We start from the raw sequence: 21,567 nt of genomic DNA, 5'->3' as shown, positions 1-21,567 counted from the left end.
GTTTGTGTGCTTACGATCGCCAATAAAGGCTGAGTCTGCACAGCGCTGGGGATATTGAATGCTTATCTGCCCCGTGTTTGTGTGTTTGTTTGTGTATGGAGCACATCCCTGATGTGAAAACCTCCCTCAGCCTCTGGAACGTCGCACTGTCGATGGAAAAAAAACGGTTTAAAATGTGAGAGAGTGTGTGTGTGTGTGTGTGTTAGAAAGAGAGAGAGCGTGTGTGTGTGTGCGTGAAGGAGAGAACGCACTCGTGAGTGTGTGAGTGCGTGAGTGAGTCTGTCGGTATGTGTGGATGGCAGTAGCTGGTTGAGGGGGCGGGGTTTAGGTGGGGGTGGATGGGGAGGTGAAGAGGGCGGGGCAGGAGAGGTGAGGGGGTGGGGCAATTGGGATGGAGTGTCTGTGTCGTTACTCACTGTATGGCACACATTCATACTGGATCTCCAGGTACTTGTAGGTTCCTGGACAGGGGTCAGGAAAAACATCAGAACCAGCCACCACCACACACTGAGTCCGATTATTACATCTGAGAAGACGAGAGAGAGAGAGAGAGAGAGAGAGAGAGGAAGGTATTTATTAAAAGCAAAGTCAACGATCATTCCATCAGTCAACAGAAGGATCTAATTTTTACATTTTCTCAAGTGAATGGGTATTTATGTATGGCAGGCCGTTTCTGCCACTGAATAAAATTTAAAAAGGTAATTGCATCTTTTTAATTTTTGTAATTCTGACTTTTTTCTCAGAATTTCATAATACAAATTTAGTTATAAAGTTAGTTATAAAGTCAGAAATGCAAGATATAAACTTGCAATTCTGAGAAATAAGGTCACAATTCTGAAAAATTGTGAGAAAAAAGTCAGAACGGCAAGTTTATATCTTGCAATTCTGACTTTATTTATTGCAATTGTGAGTTTATATCCCATTATTCTGACTTTATAACTAGCAATTCTGAGAAAAAAGTTTAAAAGTTTATATCACTCAATTCTGAGGGAAAAAAAAGTGAGAATTGCAAGATGTAAATGTTAAGCTGTCTCGTTAATTATCCTCATTTAGTCTGTGTACTTAAGTTCCTGTCTGTTCAGTTCAATGTTCAGTGTTTGTCGGGTCTTGAAAGTCAATGTTACGTGTGTCTCCAGCCTTAATTTGTGTGGAATTTACCTATGTGTGGACCTATTAAAGACTGTTAACCTTCATCTTTGTGAGTGTTCATCAACACTGTACCGTGACAAAAAGACAATAAACTGAGATCATAATGTGTGTGGGTGTGTTTTGATGATCAATTACTGGTTTCAGAGAACAAAACCATCTAAATCAAATGTTAATCTACTGTATATAAATTTAAAAGATTGTCTATATCAGGGGTTTTCAAACTTTAATAATATAATATAATATATGATAATATACTGTAATATAATATGAAATAAAATAAAATAGTTTAGGCTAATATATCAAACTAAACTGAAGTATTTAAACAGATCTATTCAAAAATTTCGATATATTTTTTATAGTTATCTAAACATCCCTAAAACACACACACACACACACACACACACACACAAACACACACACACACACACGTCTGGTCAGCTATTCTTGTAAGGACTCTCCACAGGCGTAATGGTTTCTATACTGTACAAACCGTATTTTCTATCGCCCTACACCAACCCAACACCTAAACCTAAACTCATTCTGTATGATTTATAAGGTTTTGTACCCATGGGGACCTCAATTTAGGTCCCCACCGAGACACAAGTCCCCATGAGTCTGTGTGTATTCAGGTTTAAGTGCCCACCAGGATATAAAAACCTGCAATATTTTAACTATTGTATTCTGAATTTGCACACCATACCTGCACAAGTCACTTTTCTCTAAACTACAATGAGGTTTTTTCCACATGTATTTCTGTTTGTGTTGCCTCCTACTGAGGTCTTTTGTATCGCAGCCATTCACTGTGTCATTTTGAAGGCTGTGCCCTCCTGAGGTCACATTTGTGGGCTGCATATATCATTAAGGCTGTCTCATTTCAGAAAAGTAACCAATACATTCCAAAGTATGAACAAATTACAATAATTTATGTCTCACGAGGAATAATTGTCAATTTTATAATTAGACAGCCTCAGTGACGCAAGTGGCCGAAAACTGCAACCTCCCGAGTGCACAGCCTTCAAAAGTATTTCAACGTCAATCGATTTTTCTCTTTCTACAAAACTTGTTAACCACATTCAGGTTCTAATTCTATAGCAGTTAACCATGGAAACTGGAAAATATACTGACATTTTTAATCTTATAAAAGATTTCTGGTTCAAATAAATGCTGTTATTTTGACATTTCTGTTCATCAAGGAATCCTGAAAAAAATTTGATTATGGTTTCCACAAAAAATATTTAGCAGAACATTTGTTTTCAACATTGATAATAATCAGAACTGTTTCTTGAGCACCAAATCAGCATACTAGAATGATTTCTGAAGGATCATGTCACACTGAAGACGCACACAGGAATATATTACATAAAAAAAAAAAATGATATAAAGAATAGAAAAGCTATATAAACACTGTATGGACATTTTTTTAAATAAACCCCATGTAACACTATTTATACAAAATGAACATATTATTATGACATATCAGCCAATCTGAAATGATTTAGAATGGTTTAATATTTAGGATTTAAAGTTGCTCTCTTGACCATTTCCCATTCATGCAGCCTTTGCACAGACAGACCGCTACACAACATTAGTAATTCAGAGATGCACATACTTTTTTCCCACACTTCAAGAGATCAAATAACTGGAAGTTTACAAGGTTTGTAGGATTAAATCTTTACATGCTGCTTGACCACTATTGTAATGCTGTTCTGAGTGTATTTTGTAGCATGATTCTAGGTGACTGTACACTGTTGAAGTCACTCACTGCGTCTAAAATCGCATACTTCCCTACTATATAGTATGTGAAAAAGAGTATGTGAGGCGAGTAGTATGTCCAAATTCGTAGTATTCAAAAAACAGTAGTCGAAATGAGGCCACGGAAGAGGATTTATAAATGACAGTAAAACGATGCAACTGATGCTTATAGGTCATGTGACAGTAACAACATGGCAGATGTAGTAGGCTATGTCCGAATTTCATTCATACTACCCATATTCATACTACTGTACAGTGTTGGGGGTAACGCATTACAAGTAACGCGAGTTACGTAATAATATTACTTTTTTCAAGTAACTAGTAAAGTAACGCATTACTTTTTAATTTACAAGAAAATATCTGAGTTACTTTTTCAAAAAAGAATTCATACATTCCCATTTATTGACTGACAGTGTGCTGTGTAAATATGCTGTTACTGTAGTTCTAGACTAAATGCGAATGTGCATTAATTCATCCCATTCGCAAAAAACAGATTTAGTATTCATCAAAATGAATTAAAACAGTGAAATGCAAACTCAGAATATGACGCAAACCTGCAATAATTAAATATTTTAAACAACACAAATGTTCAGACGTGAATTTACTTTTCCTTCAGCCTGAGGTTTATTCATTACACTTTTTGGTGTGAAAGGGCTTTTACATTTGTTATAATTAGAACTTCTTGTATTAAAAACAATCAAGCCCTTTTAATTTAAAAAGTAACGCAAAAGCAACGTAACATTTCTTTCCATAAAAAGTAGCTAAGTAACGTAATTAGTTACTTTTTTAGGGAGTAACGCAATATTGTAATGCATTACTTTCCCCAACACTGCTACTGTATATATAATGTAATTTTAACAGTTGTAAAGTAATTTCAAATTCAAATGTAATACCTACTCAAGACAATATTCGACTTTGGAGACACCTTCTGTCTTTGTCTAAAACCGATCACAACTCTGATAGCTTAGAAAAGTAATATCAAACTCTCCTCAAAAAGACACATAACTCTAATTGTGATTCAGGTTTGTAGCACAAATGCTGTGGCACAGGAAAATTCGCGTGTCGAAAATTTAACAATCAGGGTTAGGGTTTTGTCAAATATCTGGTCCTAAGCATGAGGCTTGGCAAGCACGGTAATAATTTCTCACCTTGTGTGATCATGTGACAGATAGCGTCAGTCGGAGGGGTGCAGAGGCAGCAGACTATTCCTCCAGCTCAAACCTACTTAGAGCTATTGCCTCTGACTAAAGCAGATAAATGTATGAATGCAGGGCTGTTATCGGTATAAAATGCAAACACAGATCTAGCACGGTAAAGATTTATTCTGCCTCAAACAGATGCAGAGACACTTCTCTTTTCAAATCCCTCTTTCTATATATCCCCTCATCATCTCTCTACTAGTGCAGCGTCATTCCCAGTCCAATCCTTCTCTCAATCTACTCATCCCTCCCACATGCCTCCACATGCCTCCTCTGTTCCTTCTCTTTCTCTCTCTCTCTCTTTCTCTATTACAAGCCTGATGGATAGCTAGAAGAGGAAATCATTGATCTCGTCTCGGAAGAAGCAAATGCTGAGCACAGACAGGGACTGCAACTGCAGGCGGGGTACACACACACACACACACACAAACACACGGTTATACACACATTATTCAAACACACACACTAAACAGTCACTAACCCACTCAACCGTAACAATACACTCTGGAATACACAGTGCATGCAAAACAAAACAGTGACATGAACAGTCAGAGTCATTTGTAACATTTATACCACCCTTTCGCTACTATGCAGTGTTAATGTTGAAAACCCCCCATAACGAAGACAAGACTAAAAATATGTATCATGATGATAATCAGAAAGGTTTGAATTAAAATGTAATGCTGATTACAATACACATTTACTGTTCAAACGTTTGGGATCAGTAGGATTTTTTTTTATGTAAGTGTCTTATGCCAAGTCTGTGTTTATTTGATCAAAAATACAATGAAAACATCAATATTGTGAAATATTGTGATTATAAAATATTTTCTATTTTGATATATTGTCAAATGTTATTTATTCCTGTGATGCAAAGCTGAATTTTCAGCATCATTACATCATCATCACAGTCTTCAGTGTCACATGATCCTTCAGAAATCATTCTAATATGCTGATTTGCTGCTTAAGAAACATTTTATTATCAATGTTGAAAACACTCTAATACTTTATTATTATTATTATTATTATTATTATTATTATTATTATTGTGGAAACCATAATACAATTTTTTAAATTTTTTTTTTTTTTTGATGAATCAAAACTTCAAAAGAACAGCATTTAAAAGTATTATTTTTAAGCAAATATAATATGCACATACATATACTGACCCCAATGGTATGTTCAATGGAAGTGTGATAGTTTAGGATAGAATAAAACAGAATATAATTTTTTTGCTCTGTTATAATTAGTGATGAAATGTCATCTTTGTAGGCTGTCACTATTCAAAGAAAAGAAAACTAAAATGAATATGACAAACTATTCATCAAATTTAAAGGAATTTTGGTCATCAAAAGACAAGAACTACGACTAAAACAGACACTAAAAACAAACACTGCTCTGATGTACCTTTGTGACATGATCTTGAAGGCGTCTGGCAGGTAGCACTGCACATTCTCCATCTGAAAGGGGTCGGCGTCACAGATCTTGTCATCCGTGCGACCGTAGTTGGCTGTCTCGATCATGATGACATCACTGCCGGGGCAGCGGAGCTCGATCGGGTAACCCTCGCATGCCAACTCCCTCCGCATCAGACCAAATGGCATTGAAGAGCGACTTAACGCTGCATGAAGAAAGAGAAACACATTCAGCATGAACTCTTCACAACCCAATTTACTACCGCAATTTAGCAAAATTCTGAGCAAAACTGGATATTTTGTGGGAGTGGGACCTGATTTTATACAAATGAATTGACTGATTCATTAAGTGTGGATTTTACATAGCAGGAGGATAGAAAGTTGGGGTTTACAAAGAAAAAGAGGCAGAATATAACAAACAGTTATGAAAAACATCTGGGAATAAAGTGATGAATCGTGCACAATAAGTTCAGTAACATTTGTTAATAAAATAAACAGGGTCAAATTTGACTACATGTTGATTTCAAAATGAGCCTACCACTTGCATGTCTTATTGATGTAATTAGCAGGTCATGAAGAAACCTGCTAATTAAGAATAACTCTTACAGTATAGGGAGCTGTTTATTACAGCAAACTTTCATGAACCACAAAAAAAAAGGAAGAAATAATTAGAAAAATGGGCAGGGGTTTTTCACAGCCAGTAATCATATTTTCAGCCTTCGTAGTCCTGAGGAGCAAACTATTTACCCTCTCGCTCAAACAAACTGTGAGAGTTACATACACACTCTGTTAGCATCCTCCCACTCCTTCACACAGCTCTCCGCCGGGTGCCATCCGCCAACTGAACGCAAGGCTCCAGAATAAAAAAATCAGCTACCATGTGTCCAAATCCCTTTGGGAGCCAATAACCATACACCTGAGCAGAAGCAGCATCCAGAGGAGAGATCCGACCGTAGAAAAAAACGCCGGACCTTTCTGCCCACACGTAGAGTCTGCCATTTGCACTCAATTTAAGAGAGAGAGACACACAAGTTAAGAGGGCTGTAGGTGCCGTAGGGTTAATCATTATGCCTGGCTGAGAGGGCCTGAGAGTGGCATACTTTATCTGAACAAAAGCTTTCAAAGAGTTTGAAGATCCAGCCACATAAAATGGCCGCCAGCCGCCTCCACTCACAGAAGGACAAAAACCAGGCAGTGGAGCTCTCCATGGTGCTGACAAATAGAGAGGGGGAACCTGTGGAGCTGTCCATTGTGCTGAAAGATGAGGGGGTGGATCTGACCCACAAAGTTCCATGCACAGGAAAAACTGATCAATGAAGCACTCAGTACTCCTGAAATTCATTCCTTCAGCTCTTGCTGCTTCAAAGACTTTTTCAAGAAAAAGTCGACAATTCGAAAAACCTGCTTAGTCGAGGCACGCTTCTGTAAGTAACAGTAATCTGCCGACTCTGTTATATGAACAAATGGAACAAGTACATCCATTCAGCTTCGGACACAAAATTGCCTTTCCATTGCTTTGCTTAAAAGACGAAGGACCACAATGTAAAGATCTCTGATTCTGAGCCACCCCTTTTCACTCCGAGGTCAGTGTGAAAGCCAGACGTTACTCAGAACAGGATCTAAAAGCATGCTCCTTTTGTCTGCTAATGTCAACCATTCATCCAAGTACATTTAACAACATGCTTGTGTTTTCCCACTCAAGCTGGCAGTGCCACGTTAAGCCTTTGCGGGGCCCTGGACTGATGTAGCTTTGTGCCCCCATACAGCTATGTTCGCAATTCAAACAATGCTTTGGAAAAATAATATATTTTTTGTTATTTGTATAGTCTAGGTCAGGGGTCGGCAAGCAAGTTTGGTATCGGGCCAAAATAAATATTTCACTACTAGATGGCGGGCCAATCAAAGGATAATTTAAAATAGGAATTAATGAAAAATGCAATCAGAATTGCCTGTGACTGACTGTTACAGTGTATTTTGTAACTGGTAGTGAGCTGTTACTCTGTGTAAAATCCTGCGACAGTCATTAACAAAAAGCCACATTTGTGTGGCTGTGTCCGATCAGAGTATGTGAGAGGAGTGGAGCGTCAACAATTTCCCCTCCACGCTCCGAGCATTTATTAATAATCACTCTGCTCCCGATCCACTCCGCGCTCACTGATATCAGAAACACCGCTCCGCATCTAAAGTATTTCAGTAGGCTATGTTTGAAATATCACAGTTCTATGGAAGCCCATTTGCGCCACTGAATAAAAAATAAAAAAAAGGTTATTGCGACTTTTTTCCTCACAATTCTGACCCTTTTTTTCACAGAATTGTGAGATATAAACTCGCAATTCTGACTTTTTTTCCTCAGAAATGCGAGATTCTGAGAAAAAAATCACAGTTGCGAGTGTAACCGGTTCTACTCCACCCACTCCGAGCGGGATTCGAACCGTGGTCTCCAGTGCGGGAGGCGGGCGCTCTAATAAGGAGGCTAAAGACCACGGCCTCTAGCGTCAGTCGCCAGAGCACCTCTTTTTGAGATCAGGGGAGTGAGGTTTACACGTACCAGCACTTGCTTGCCTATGCCTGTTACACAAATTTATATTTCAGTTCTGACTTTATTTCTCAGAATCGAGAGTTTATATCACGCAATTCTGAGAAAAAAAGTCAGCTGTCAGCTGAAAACATTCAGAAGGAACAAATAAATTCCTTGAGAACTATAACTTCCCACTCATGTCCACTGCAGTCATCATAGCCTTCACATTCTTTCTGATTTGAGTGATCCTTTTCTATCTAGCTAGCTAAATATGTTTAACGTGAATTCTTGCTAAATATGCAGATACATTACGGGCTGTAGGCATGAATTGTACTCGGGATGGAGCGGTGGTGGAGTGCTCTTGGAGCGAGGGAAAACCACGACGCTCCAACTTTTAAAAAATCCGCTCCTCGTTGCAGTCAAAATCACACCGCTCCACTCCGCGCTCCGCTCACATACTCTGATTGTGAGTAACTGTCATGACAGATCTATTTCAGAACCAGCCGCTATCAAAATAATCTGGCCAGTTTTGGCCCGCGGGCTGCCTGTTGCCGACCACTGGTCTAGGTGGTCATACTGCATATGCCTGCAAATACGGGAATCAAGCTGATGCCTTAAATACGGGACGATTTCGTATTATACGGAATGGTTGGAAACCACATATAAAATGCAAAAGAGAATTGACCCGGGTGGGGCCCTAGTGTTCGGGGCCCTTGGCTGCAGCCTATGTTGCCCATTAGGATAATGCGGCCCTGCAAGCTGGTTTCCCACTCAACGGTTCTGTAATCATTGTCCTGTTCTCTTACATCCTGAACACTTAGTGCCCGCCATGGAACGTGGACATATGTAACTGCATCATACATCACACAGTCGTGTAGCTGTCACATAGGCTCACTACAGCAAGCAAGCGTGGCGACATCAGCGCGGGGATGGATGGTGTAATCTTGTTGTAAATGTGTAGATTTAAGGGTTCAGGCCTGTTCAGATGATTTGGAGATTTGCTGAGGTAAACACGCTTCATACAAGGCTGTTCTGGTGTGCATTCAAATAGACACAATCCCTTGCGCCTAAATGACACACACAGATATAAAGAGGCGAAGTGGGATTAGAGTGTGCCAGCATGGAGTCTCGTTTCCGCAGCATTCCCGTGGAGCAAGCATAGCTCCATACTGCTGGTCACTGATTAAACCATTACTCTGGGCTCGGCACTGCCTCGCCACAGGAGGCCAATCACACAGCCAACCAATCACCTACCCACATGTTCATATAGCTTCAGCAAGCCGGTACGTCCCACACTGCACGTTGCCATCCCACAAACTACGCCAAATATACGTCAGCCCAATCATTTCTGCCTTTCTCTCAGTCTCTTTATCTGCCCGTATCTCTGACTGTAACCACCCAGTTATCTCCCAAACTTGACTACGGCTACTGAATTAATAGGCTCATTCCCTCATTTATGAGTGTATTCTGCTCCCACAGACATTATCTCCAATCGGAAGGGGAAATTGGACTGAGGGGAATAATCTTCATAATCCGAATTAAAATGCTGGAAAGTCTCGAGCTAAAGGATGGAACCCATTTAAAAGATAGGATAGTTAAATTTTCATTTTGTCTTTTTGATATAAGCAGGTCCACAGATGATTAGGAAAATGACCTTGGGTAAGTAAATATCTGGATGAGAATTATCTGGAAATCTTTGTTCAGGGTCAGTTTTTGGAAAGTGATTAGAATGTGTAATTGGAATGAATTTGGGTCGGAGATGTTGGATAGGTTACCAGAGTTTGAAACTCCCATTGGGTAACTTTGAGATCCTACCTCAAGGCAAGGGTATTTGTGAAACATAGCATTATTCATTATCAAAAGGATTGAAGTTTATCTAGGGTGAGGGTTGGACCTAATATGTATTAGGACTTGTATGACTAATTAATTTTAGTCGTCTAGTTTTCCAAAAAAAACAGTTGACTACTAGCCAATGAACCAATGTTTTCCTTGTGTAAATGACACACCGTGCAGTAGCCGGGGCCCCACACAACTGAAGTGATGTGCTGAATGTAGTTAGGTTAGTCACTACATTTAACTATTTTCTCCCAGCACTAATCAAACACAGATCAGAAGTTCGCCATGCAGTTTGCTTAAAACATGCTTTGTGAATGCAAATTGCTCACTGTATTTTCTCATAATTACAAATAGATTTTGGTCATAACAGGATGGCATTCAAAACAAATGAGAAGCAAATAAACCGGGACACAGTTTGTGGACGAAGGAATTTTCCTCCTGCTGTCACCAGTGCCACAGAACACGCACACGTGATCTGGGACTAGACTACACAAGTATGAGCTAGCTGTAGAACTAATTGACTACTCAGCCCAACATCTATGTATGTGTTGTGGGATGAAATGGTGCATGTATTCATAGTTTGATATGTGATTTTATCAGATTGATCACTGGTCCACTGGCTCTAAAGTTTTGCAACAGTCTCTGTACAAACTGACAGCTTCATGCTTACAGACATTTTAATTTTGGTTGTGCCATTTTTATTTATCTCCAAACGTGTAGACTACAACTTATTGGAATAAATGGTAGCGGGCAATTAGGCAAGCGAAAGTCAAACTGGCATTGCCTCCATGAGCACTGTACCTCATCAATGATGAAGAGTAACTACAAGCAGCGATGCTAACTTAACCACATTTTTCAGTAGTGTGACAGCAGCTTTGCAGGTTCCAAGACACTGTCGCTTTAGCAAGCAGCCATTAACAAGCTATTTCCAGAGTAACGGTGTAGGCTGGCACAACACTACATCACAGGTTTTTAAAGTCATATTATATTGTGTGGGCAGCTTAATAACTGAGCTAACTGAGGTAAATCAAACACACTCTCCAAAACAGTCCTCACTCTCTCATATTGTATTCGGTATGTAAAAGTTACTTTTTTTTCCAGATTATTTCATTTATTTGTAATGTTCTATTATTATTCATATTTTAACTTTTTTTATTTTTAATGCCTGTTGTTACAAAACATCCCTTGTCAAAGAGAAGCACATTTTAGCATATAGCACATATGTACTTATTACAAATAATAATAATAATAATAATCAATTAGAATATAACTGTTCAAAAACTTAGCAAAATTGCATGTTATTGACAATTAAATGAAAATGTATTATAATAGTTTAAATATATAATAATTGCAATTATTTGATATTTTTTTTACCCACTTAATTAGGACTTACATATACGTATCTATATGTAATTTCTTAATTACTTCTATTGTATGTAAAATATGGCTATAGTGAACTGCTAAATGTATTGTCAAGCATTTATGGTAAACTTAAATATACTTTGATGTCATTTCTATTTAAACTTGTATGTCATGTATTTAAATATATATTGTAATTACACATTTGTAATGATGAACTTGTATTTTAGTACATTTTAAATACAACAATTGCAATATCAAATAACACAATACAGTTAACACACACAAGTGTGCCTTCTTTAAAGCATGACAAAATTATTAAAACACTGAAGTACTCTTAAGTGGCCTTTTATTTAATTAATTTTTTATTATCCACAATGTACAGTTTTATCATTTATTTTGAAGACTTGAACACTTCAAGTGCTTATTCATTACAGCACACTTCTATTTCACAAGCGTTTCCAAGTAATTGTATTAAATATATTTTTTCTACTTTTTCACTGTAACCAGTTATGCAGCTAACTACTCATCATAAGGCTTTGTGCAATCTGACTACTTTAAATGATGAGTAGCTTGTATAAAAGGCTACAGTTTCAAAACAGCCTCCTAAACTTAGCCTGAAGGCCATAGCTCTGACTTTATAAATGTAATACACAGCACAATTTGGAAATATAATTTCAATATCACCACCTTTCATTAAAAAAATATCTATGCATGGACATAACCTCTTTTTTTCATATCAACAGGTCTTTTCGCTCCATATTCATATTTTCCCCTTGAATGATTTTCCCATCGCATTTCTTTTCTTCTCGTTTCCTCTCAACATCCTCTGTCTTTCTCTAAGTGAAGAGAAAGAACGAGGGGTGAGGAATGAAGACACGTCACTGCGGGGCAGCTGGTGTGAAGAAACTGGGGCTGGTGCTGCCATAATAAGAACTGTATACTAATTCAGAACAGTGGAGAAGAGTGATTGGATTTGACTCATTATCCAAATGCAGTAATTAAAGCCTGGGGAGGTTTAGAGAGTGGAGTAGAAAGGCCGTGCCCTCAGCCTTGAACGCACAGACACAAACACACACACACACTGACCGACACAGACAGACAAGGACACAGACAGAGGTAGACAGGACAGGCAAGACACAAATGGGGTGAGACAGTTGAATAGAAGGGTACAATGAACTCAGCAGGGGAAAAGAAATGGAGACACTCGTATCTAGTGTTGTAGATGGTAAAATATGGCATTGATTGGCTCATTAAAGGTCCACAGGGTTCCAACACTATTCCAAGAGCTTCACAATTACTCAAGAGCGAATAGAAAAGGAGGAGGGGGGGAAGAGAATCACTATCAGATTGCATTTGTGGCATGGTTGCAAATATATATATATATATATATATATATATATATATATATATATATATATATATATATGTGTGTGTGTGTGTGTGTGTGTGTGTGTGTGTGTGTGTATATACACACACATACATACATGCATACATACATACATGTTCAAGCATATACATATAGACACATTATTTATTTACATTTATTATTATTATTATTAAATTTATTTACAACCCGAATTCTGGAAATGTTGGGATGCTTTTTAAATTAGAATAAAAGTAAAACTAAAAGAATTTCAAATCACATGAGCCATTATTTTATTCACAATAGAACATAGAGAACAAAAAATGTTTAAACTGAGAAATTTTACACTTTTATCCACTAAATGAGCTCATTTCAAATTTGATGCCTGCTACAGGTCTCCAAAAAGTTGGCACGGGGGCAACAAAGGGCTGAAAAAGCAATACATTTTGAAAAGATTCAGCTGGGAGAACATCTAGCAACTAATTAAGTTAATTGACATCAGGTCTGTAACATGATTAGCTATAAAAAGAATGTCTTAAAGAGGCAGAGTCTCTCAGAAGTAAAGATGGCCAGAGGCAGAGATTGTGGAATACTTTAAAAACAACGTTCCTCAATGTCAAATTGCAAAGGCTTTGCAAATCTCATCATCTACATTGCATAACATCATCAAAAGTTTCAGAGAAACTGGAGAAATCTCTGTGCGCAAGGGAAAAGGCCGAAGACCTTTGTTGGATGCCCGTGGTCTTCAGCCCTCAGATGACACTGCATCATTCATCTACATGATTCTGTCATTGACATTACTAAATAGGCCCAGGAATACTTCCAGAAACCACTGTCGGTAAACACAATCCGCTGTGCCATCTGCAGATGCCAACTAAAGCTCTATCATGCAAAAAGGAAGCCATATGTGAACATGGTCAAGAAGTGCCATCGTGTCCTGTGGGCCAACGCTAATTTAAAATGGGCTGTTTAAAATTGGAAAAGTGTTCTATGGTCAGACGAGTCCAAATTTGACATTCTTGTTGTAAATCACGGACACCATGTCCTCCGGGCTAAAGAGGAGGGAGACCTTCCAGCGTGTTATCAGCGTTCAGTTCAAAAGCCAGCATCTCTGATGGTATGGGGTGCATAAGTGCTTACGGTATAAGCAGCTTGCATGATTTGGAAGGCACTATGAATGCTGAAAGGTATATAAAGGTTTTAGAGCAACATATGCTCCCCTCCCCCTGTATTTCAGCAGGAAAATGCAAAACCACATATTGCAGCTATTACAACAGCATGGCTTCGTGGTAGAAGAGTACGGGTGCTGAATTGGCCTGTCTGCAGTCCAGATCTTTCACCTATAGAGAACATTTGGCGCATCATTAAATGAAAAATACGTCAAAGATGACCACAAACTCTTCAGCAGCCGGAAACCTATATCAGGCAAGAATGGGACCAAATTCCAACACCAAAACTCCAGAACCTCATAACCTTGATGCCCAGACGTCTAGGGCTGCCACTAACGACTTTTTGGCGCTTTTTATTTTGATTAATCTATCGACTAATTTATCGATTAATCTAAGCGATTAATTTCCCGCAAAAAAATCTACAATTTTACTTAAGAATATTTTATTAAACCAAATGAAATCCAAATTTCTATGAAATCCTTTTTAAAGCAAAAGTAAAGTGCAACATAGAGTGCAAGAAGCAAGTGTCCATTAGGGCTGGGTATTGTGACCAATTCTGCGATTCGATTCGATTCTTATTTTTATGGTTTCGATTCGATTTCGATTCTTTATTTCATTTAAAATGTTAGTTTTGCAGACATGGGATCCATATTTTGATATAAATGCTGGTAACTGAAACTCTCCTACTTAAGTTTATTACTGAAATACACATCTACATTAATAATAGGGTGCACACAGTTGTTTTTTTTTAGTGGAGCAATTCGAAAGATGGTGACACCTTCAGGACGAGAGGTGAATATTCATATCCTCTTACGTGAAGCATGCGCATTAAGAATCGATTCGGGGATTTCCCGAATCGATATCGTTGCGTTAAACTGAAGATCGATTAAAATCGGAGAATCGATATTTTTTACCCAGCCCTAGTGTCCATCTTAGTCCAAATCACTGAAATCAAAGTTCAGTATTATATTATACGAATGACAACATATCCATGTGTTCTAGTAAAATTATAATAAAAAAACACCTTTTAAAGGAGTATTTACCAGAAATATTATTTACCAGAATTTATTTAGGTGAAAAATGTAAATGTGCAGTATTTCTGAAAACAAAAACAAAAAAAAAACTATAAAATCAATTAATTGGAGATGCTTTGAATTATTAAAATTTAATGGAACCAGAAAATTATGGAAAACAGAATTTGGTACAGATAAAACTGTAAAACTCAATTAATTAGACAGCCTTTTTGATTAATAAAATTAAATTTTACCATTAAAACAGAGTATACAAAAATGAAAACGGAAAAAAAATGAATTTGCAAATAAAACGGATTTCATAGGGCCCTGCAATTATAATCCTTTTTGTTTTGTGGTAATAAAAATAGAAGTGAACAATAGCTTTTAAAATGACTTAAAATACATATATAATAGCAATGATGCAATAATAATTCGTTCAAATAAAGTATCAAAAGTAAGAAATCATATGGTTTTATTGAACAAAACTGTTAAAATACATAATGTATTACAAACAATAGAGCGAATGTAGATTACGCATTACAACAAAGGCCTGCAGGGGCGCCGATGGCCTGATGATTATTTTTACACATTACTGCGCGATCTAATCCTCGTTTAATATTGACCAAACACCATTTAATTAAAATGTCCACTTAATGTTTAATATTTGTCCATTTCTTTAGGACATAAATGCTACAGCTGCTGTAATTAAATGAATATGTGGACATCAAACCGTGTAAACTCAGAGTGAGGGTTTGAGCTTTTATTTTGAAATTGCGATGTATTCTCCTGTGTTTGCGTAGGTTTATAAATGATTTACCTTACAAATACGATGAAATGGCGCGCGTTGCGTTCCCAGATGAACATTATAATAAACACAAACTCACAATAACATGCAGAGATGGAGTTTGAGACGCTCCACATGTAAATGATAAGTTTCTGTGGACGCACGTACTTAACCTACAAGCATTTAAATAATTAAAGCGCATATACTGTATTAGAACTGCATTGCATATAATTATTGAATTAAATCATAGCGTTTGTGAATTCACAATTATGCTTAATAATGATTTTTAAATGGGTTTAATATATCATGCAGCCTTGGAAAATAGTCCAAAAATGTGTTTTATGGATTTTGCCGGTTAGACGATGCGAGCAAAATGAAGTCGATGATTTTTACAAATCGACTAGTCGACTAAAATCGACAAATCGCGACAGCCCTACAGACATCTTCAAACTGGTTTGAAAAGAAGAGGAGATGCTACACCATGGTAAACATGCCCCCATCCCAACTTTTTTGAGACCTGTGGCAGGCCTCAATTCGGGTTGTATTTATTTATTACAAATATCCTAAATTATTCAAAAAAATAAAAATGTATTAATTGAATGATGTTTTATTTAGGACCGTCAATTTAACATAATTTGGTGCAAATAATTATGGAAAAAAATTATGTGTTAAAAAAATTAAAGTACCCCTCCTCAGCCCAGACCTGTACATCATCTTACATTGCATGCATTTGCTGCTGACAAACATGATGCAGGACAACGATTTGATGTTGATGTGGTGTATAAGATGTAGAGGCTGTGTGGTTGTATAAATATGTTGTATGGGTTTTTGTCTTGTATTTATATCATATGCAAATCAAACATCTTTTCATTATATATAGAAACTTATTTCAAAATTAATTAAAAAGATACCCAGCTATTATCATTATTTTTTGCAACGTTGTATCAAATTTCTAATCAAAACAAATTTCTTGCTTTTATAATGATTTTACATCATGCTTTGGGGGATATTTCTCAGCCAAAATTGATATATGATTAATTTGGGATTAATTAGATAAATTAACTGGCACATCATGTAAGGTGTTTTGTCATGATGTGAGAGAAGCTGCGTCCAAAATTGCACAGTCTGAGTAGCTACTACATTTCATTGATACAAAAGTATGTTATTGCATGAATGTGAGTGAATGAAATCTGGATGTACTGCATCTGTCATGTGGCTTAAAGTGTCAGCTGAGTCACTCCACTGCCATTCACAACTCCTCTCCCATGGCCTCATGGGATAGGAAAATGTCTATTGGATGTGCACTTCAGAAACTCGTCTAAACTGTTTTATGAATACTATGAATTCAGACAATCTACTGTTCACATACTGTTTTTCACCTACAATATAGTAGGAAAGTAGGCAGAAGTTCTCTCTACGATAAAATTTACATTTTAATTTTTTAACTAAAATTCATAAACAATATTACATTTAAATAATAAGTACATTAATCTTTGTAGGGAAATAATGTGTTACTTAAAAAAAAAAAAGAATTCACGGAGGAATAAGAAAGATTCTTCTAATTATGTGTGATACATTAACGCTCACCTACACAGATCATTCATTTGTCATGTGTCACTTGAGTTCTCTATGCTGTGCTCTATGACAAGGAACGATTACCACTAAATAATTAATCTGTCGACAGACTCCTAAAGCTGTAAAAAAAAATATTAAAGTCAATCAATTGAATTGAGCTTAAAATACCTGATTATCAGAGCTGCCTATCAATTAATGAAGCCATGATTGATTAAGCAATTAGCAGCTCTAATAGTGAGAGGCAGGTCTGTGAAGCAGGTTGTAAGGGATAAAGATACTGGGGACCGGTTGAGTGTGGATGCCATCAGTTTCTTCTTCCTCTTTCAGTACATCTCCAGGCACCACTTAATCGCTCAGTTGCTCATTAGCACACAGCTCAAGCTTTGGAAACCGGCACCATTAGAGCCGGCATGAATGCCACGTCAGCACTACACTGATGTGTATGGTTCAAAGAGGGGCCCACGTGTCAGCAGGTTTGGCCTCTCGAAAAATATTTGTATATGACCAAACAATTCTTATTAGTCTAGTTCTTGCGAGTCTGTTTAAATGGCTGAATAAATAATTTGTGCATGCAATATTCCTTCTAGTCGAGCATTCAGAAACAAACTACTCCAGAATAGTAGCAAATACAGCAATCGCTTTAGCATTTAATATTAGGGCTGTCAATTACAAATTTGAATAAAATTACTTACATGATATGCTGATTAATAAATATATTTATGCCACTGAATATCATTGAACATAAGCCTATCACTGATCTACAGTCCACAGTGATACATTTAATCGAGTTAGTCGATCTAAATTGAGTTTGACTCATTTAATTGAGTTTGACTTCAGATGTAACTGCATAATCACACAGCATGTCTTTATCAGGCACACATTTATTAGTAACATCACTCTTTCCAACATACATTGCCATTGGTTTGAGATCATTTTTTATAATATTCTTTATTTTTTAAAGTGACTTTTCAGCAGTCAGATTTACAACATGCAAATTCATCCACTTATCTGCAAAGACTTGAAAGTAAGTGGTCAGTGGCTGGTTGATTGGTTATTGTTTCAACACAATGCCAGCTTTCTTGGATATTTCCAGGTCGAATGGCTGCCCACTGCTCCGGGTGTGTGTTCACGGTGTGTGTGTGTGTGTGTGTGTGTGTGTGTGTGTGTGTGCATTTGTTCACTACTCACTGCTGTGTGTGTGCACTTGGATGGGTTAAACGCAGAGCACCAATTTCGAGTATGGGTCACCATACTTGACAATACGTCACGACTTTACTTTACTTTACTTTACTATGTAAGATACTATAGTGAGTGGCCAATAAACTGGGAGAAGAATAAAGTTATGCTTTACATACACAATGAATAAATGTTGTCAAATTGTTTGATTTTTGTTTACTATTGCCACTTGCATAAACCTTGGTGTGTATCTTATAGACTATATGTTTTTTTTTTTGCCAGTACTTATGTGCATAGGCATCGATCCCATGGGTGTTCCGGAGCTCGAGCACCCACGCAAAAACACCAGATATACGCCATTAATTTGAACCAATTATAGCTTAGTGTGTGCCCATAATATTTCTTATAGAAGCTGTTGAAATGCTTTGTTAATTTCTTGTGATTAAGCTCTGTTTTTGTAACTGAAGATCGGGAGAAATGTGAATTATCCGTTGAATTTTAACTAATCATTAGGCTAAGTAAGAATGTCAAAATGTTTTAAGTTATTATTTATATAGAGCCAAAATAATTTATCAGCGCCTATGCTTATGTATATTTAAATACCTGAAAACTTTATGCAAATGAAAACACTGAATAGTTTTGATATATAAGTTTTGAATGAGTATCTTTCTGGCTCTGCGCCAGTCAAAGTGCAAAAGCAGATTTGAATTTAGAAGTTGATCATGTGAAACTCTGAATATTCTATACATCAAATAATCATCTGCATCAAAGAGTTAAAATATTTTGTAAAGAGGACGAGCTACAAAGCAACTACCTGGAAACCATCCCAGCATCTTGGAAGTGAGTTTTGCAGAGAAAAGCACTACTCACAATTTCTAGAGAAAAAAATAGTTTCCTGTCTATCAAAAGGCAAATGCTCAAATACATGAAAAGAAAGTCAAAGAGTACCAGAGGCACATGCACACACATTAAATCTGCTCAAGCTGAGATGGAAATAGTGAAACCGAGTGAGAGAAGCTGAGAAAATAGACTTAAAAACAAAAACACTTTTACCTTCAGCGGAAAAGACTGAAGGTCACTTTGTGTCTCTCTTCCCCAAGCGTCGCCGGTCTCTCGCTCTACATTCTGTCCCCAGCTCTCCGGCTATCACAACCACCCGCACCGAACCCAATTACAGCCCAGCACTGCATCCCACGTCTCACTCACACACACACACACACACACACACACCCATGTGTCCACATCACACCACACGCCTCTCCCGGTGCAACACATCACACCCCACACTCAGTGTCTCCACACCCTCCGTCAGCATCATGGCCAGGCCGAGAGAGAACTGGAACTGCTAGGATTAAGATTAGGACTCGCTCAAAACGAGAGACTAATGAGCAGGGACCAGCCACACAGAGTGCCATGCACTTCCTGTTGAGGACAGGATGTGACTCGCGCAACGTGACCAACCCATCACACTTGCCTTGTGTTAAAACACATTTACCCCAAACGATGTCTCACCCTGAGACTAAAGCCTTCCTGAGACCAGTGCGCCAGTGTTTTATCCATTCTCTGTTCCTGCCCCCGTATTGTGAAATATAGCCAGCGAGAGAGAGAGTAATTCAGGGCACACTACAGTCTCCAAGTCCTGTGATTTCATTTGCGTAGAGGTAATAAAACTACTTCATAGGGCAAAGGATAAAACCAGCAGCATAATGCCACTAGAGACTTCGGTTAGTCCAGCCTGTCATAAGCTAATGGCAGCCGCATTATAAACGGATATAAATGGAAACTCAATACTGCCTTCCTTAATCAAAAAGAGGAGAGGGAGGGAGCAAGTAGGCCAAGAGGGGAGAGTGGAGTGCGTAAGTCAAGGAGAAACAAAGTAAGACAGTTTCGATGGATTTGTCAGAACCTTGTCCTTAAATCGAGTTGTTTCTTCACTCTCTAAACCTGATAGCAGAAGCACAATGTCTCAACATCTATTTGATGCTTCTATTTTCATCTAAATGTCGTCATTTTTAGAGTGAAATTCTCAAGACGTTTCTAAAATGTGCTCTGTGTATTGTGTGAATGTCACTCAGCAGATAACTTGTAACTTTTATGACTAAAATGTATACAAATCTCTTTTTAAGGTAGGCCTAGTCTATGTAAGATAATTTTTTTATCAGTGGCTTTCACCCATTTCTTTAGAACATTATCACAACCTTCATGTAAAACCCAGACTAAAGCTTCTGGCAAACATCTGCATCAACATTCGATCGACCAAATGAATGCAGTAATTTTAGAATGCAGTCATTTTTATCTAGCTAGTGCCCAGATAGCATTATGACTAGATGACAGTTATTTTACTTTCACAGATCTCTGTAAATGTTTCCTCCTTGTCATTGTGAGGCACCATTCCCATTGGCACCATACCATTAGATTTTTGATGCAGAATAAAGTCTAGAATCGGATATTTGTACATAAATGTGATACTTAATATAGCACAAAGTATTTTTGGATAATGCTTGGTAAAACAATAGTGGTCTTGGATTTCATACTGAATTGCTGTGAATATTTTTTAAGTGCCAAAGCCATCGTAGAGATATCCTATGCACTTGTCACTCAATATATATTTTTTTTTTTCTGAAACCAGAAGTGTCCAGTAATAAGGGGGTTACAAAGTTAAATTCAGTTGCATCTGCTAGCCAACCTTATACAGAATAAAACATATTTTATAGGCCGCTGATGCTGTATGACTTGAGTCATCTTATGATAGTATATATTTTTACCACCTGCACCTATGAAGTGTGAAAAAATTATTACGTGCACCAGATAATGTACTCTTACACAAATAATCATGGTGTTGTACCTGTTTTCACAAAAGTGTCTCTTGTTTACTCCAGTCTCAAATAGCTGTGCTTCGAGGTGACAGGTTTTCCTGTTTTTATATTCCCCTTATTTGGTGATATTTATATTTTTGCTTTTTTATATGCTACCCTCACATCAGTCTCGCTGTCTGTCTGCCTTTGGCTACAGCTGATTATTATTAAATTGTGAGAGAGAACATAAACACACACACACTCCATGACACAAGCATACGTGTAAATGCAACATCAGTTCATACCAGAACAAAGTGATGACACTCACACACTGGCGTGAAAACCAGACGTCTCCATAATGCCCATCCCACAGCACACACACATACACAAAACGAATAAAAGAAAATGTACAGACCAGACCAGACAGCAGATAATGCAGGGCTTCAGACGCGGCCTCTGTC

General features: G+C 37.5%; 1 protein-coding gene across 1 annotated transcript in view; it reads right to left on the bottom strand.

Annotated features, from left to right (window-relative positions):
* Window positions 1–21,567, bottom strand: part of adgrl1a (adhesion G protein-coupled receptor L1a) — a gene marked incomplete at both ends in the record, with an annotated part of 98,718 nt that overhangs the window by 61,154 nt on the left and 15,997 nt on the right. Inside the window, 2 exons of the mRNA XM_079401896.1 lie at window positions 417–526; window positions 5,508–5,721. Coding sequence (XP_079258022.1) covers window positions 417–526; window positions 5,508–5,721 — 324 coding nt within the window. The remainder of the gene's footprint in view (window positions 1–416; window positions 527–5,507; window positions 5,722–21,567) is intronic.

The sequence above is a fragment of the Barbus barbus genome (assembly GCF_936440315.1).
Source record: "Barbus barbus genome assembly, chromosome: 4".
NCBI classification, from domain to species: Eukaryota; Metazoa; Chordata; class Actinopteri; order Cypriniformes; family Cyprinidae; genus Barbus; species Barbus barbus.
This window is presented reverse-complemented; position numbering and strand designations above follow the sequence as displayed.